General features: G+C 34.4%; 1 protein-coding gene across 7 annotated transcripts in view; it reads right to left on the bottom strand.

Annotated features, from left to right (window-relative positions):
- LOC107689588 (autophagy-related protein 16-1-like) overlaps positions 1-745 on the bottom strand; it is a 20,128-nt gene that overhangs the window by 18,285 nt on the left and 1,098 nt on the right. For 6 of the 7 annotated variants that reach the window (XM_016487621.1, XM_016487618.1, XM_016487619.1 and 3 more), the window contains exon 2: positions 420-531. In XM_016487621.1, the coding sequence (XP_016343107.1) occupies positions 420-525 (106 nt within the window). In that variant the 5' untranslated portion in view covers positions 526-531. The remainder of the gene's footprint in view (positions 1-419; positions 532-745) is intronic. The other variant, XM_016487622.1, reaches the window with a different exon arrangement.

Raw genomic sequence — 745 nt, 5'->3', positions numbered from 1 at the left:
TATTTATTTTTATTGAATTTGTTGGAAAATGTAATTATTATTACATTTTTTTTTTTTATTATTATTTAAATATTTAATATTTAGTGGTAAAGATGATATGTACAGTTTAGACTTTTGATTGTCAACCCAAATCAATTATATCAATATTTTTTTTAGATATTGTTAATCTTTAATAGAAAGATCTTAGATTTACAATAATTAATTTTTTTAATTATTAATTTCTTATCAATTTGCAATCAATGCAATAACGTGTCAGCAACAAACAAACATAAGTTAAAATAATCTATTAATAGTATTATTATTAATAACAATAATAATTATAACAAAATCAATTCCAGCTCACATAACCATACCTAAGTAAATAAACAAAACAAATAAATAAATAACTAAATAAATGTGCGTGTGTGTGTGTGTCTTACACTGGTGTATGATCTCCTCGAAGGCCTGACGCTGAACTCGGTCTCTCTGCTTCAGCTGCTCCACGACGTGACGTTTCCACAAACACTCGACTCTACGTCCCGCCATCTGCTCCTGCACACACAGACACACACACACAGACACGCACACACAGACACGCACACACAGACACGCACACACAGACACGCACACACAGACACGCACACACAGACACGCACACACAGACACGCACACACAGACACGCACACACAGACACGCACACACAGACACGCACACACAGACACGCACACACACACTAAACCCGAGATAATTATTCAAAGCCCTTTAT

This window comes from Sinocyclocheilus anshuiensis, unplaced genomic scaffold, assembly GCF_001515605.1.
Source record: "Sinocyclocheilus anshuiensis isolate Anshui unplaced genomic scaffold, SAMN03320099.WGS_v1.1 scaffold906, whole genome shotgun sequence".
In the NCBI taxonomy this organism is placed as follows: Eukaryota; Metazoa; Chordata; class Actinopteri; order Cypriniformes; family Cyprinidae; genus Sinocyclocheilus; species Sinocyclocheilus anshuiensis.
Note: the sequence above shows the minus strand (reverse complement) of the source record. Positions and strands in the feature narration are given on the sequence as shown.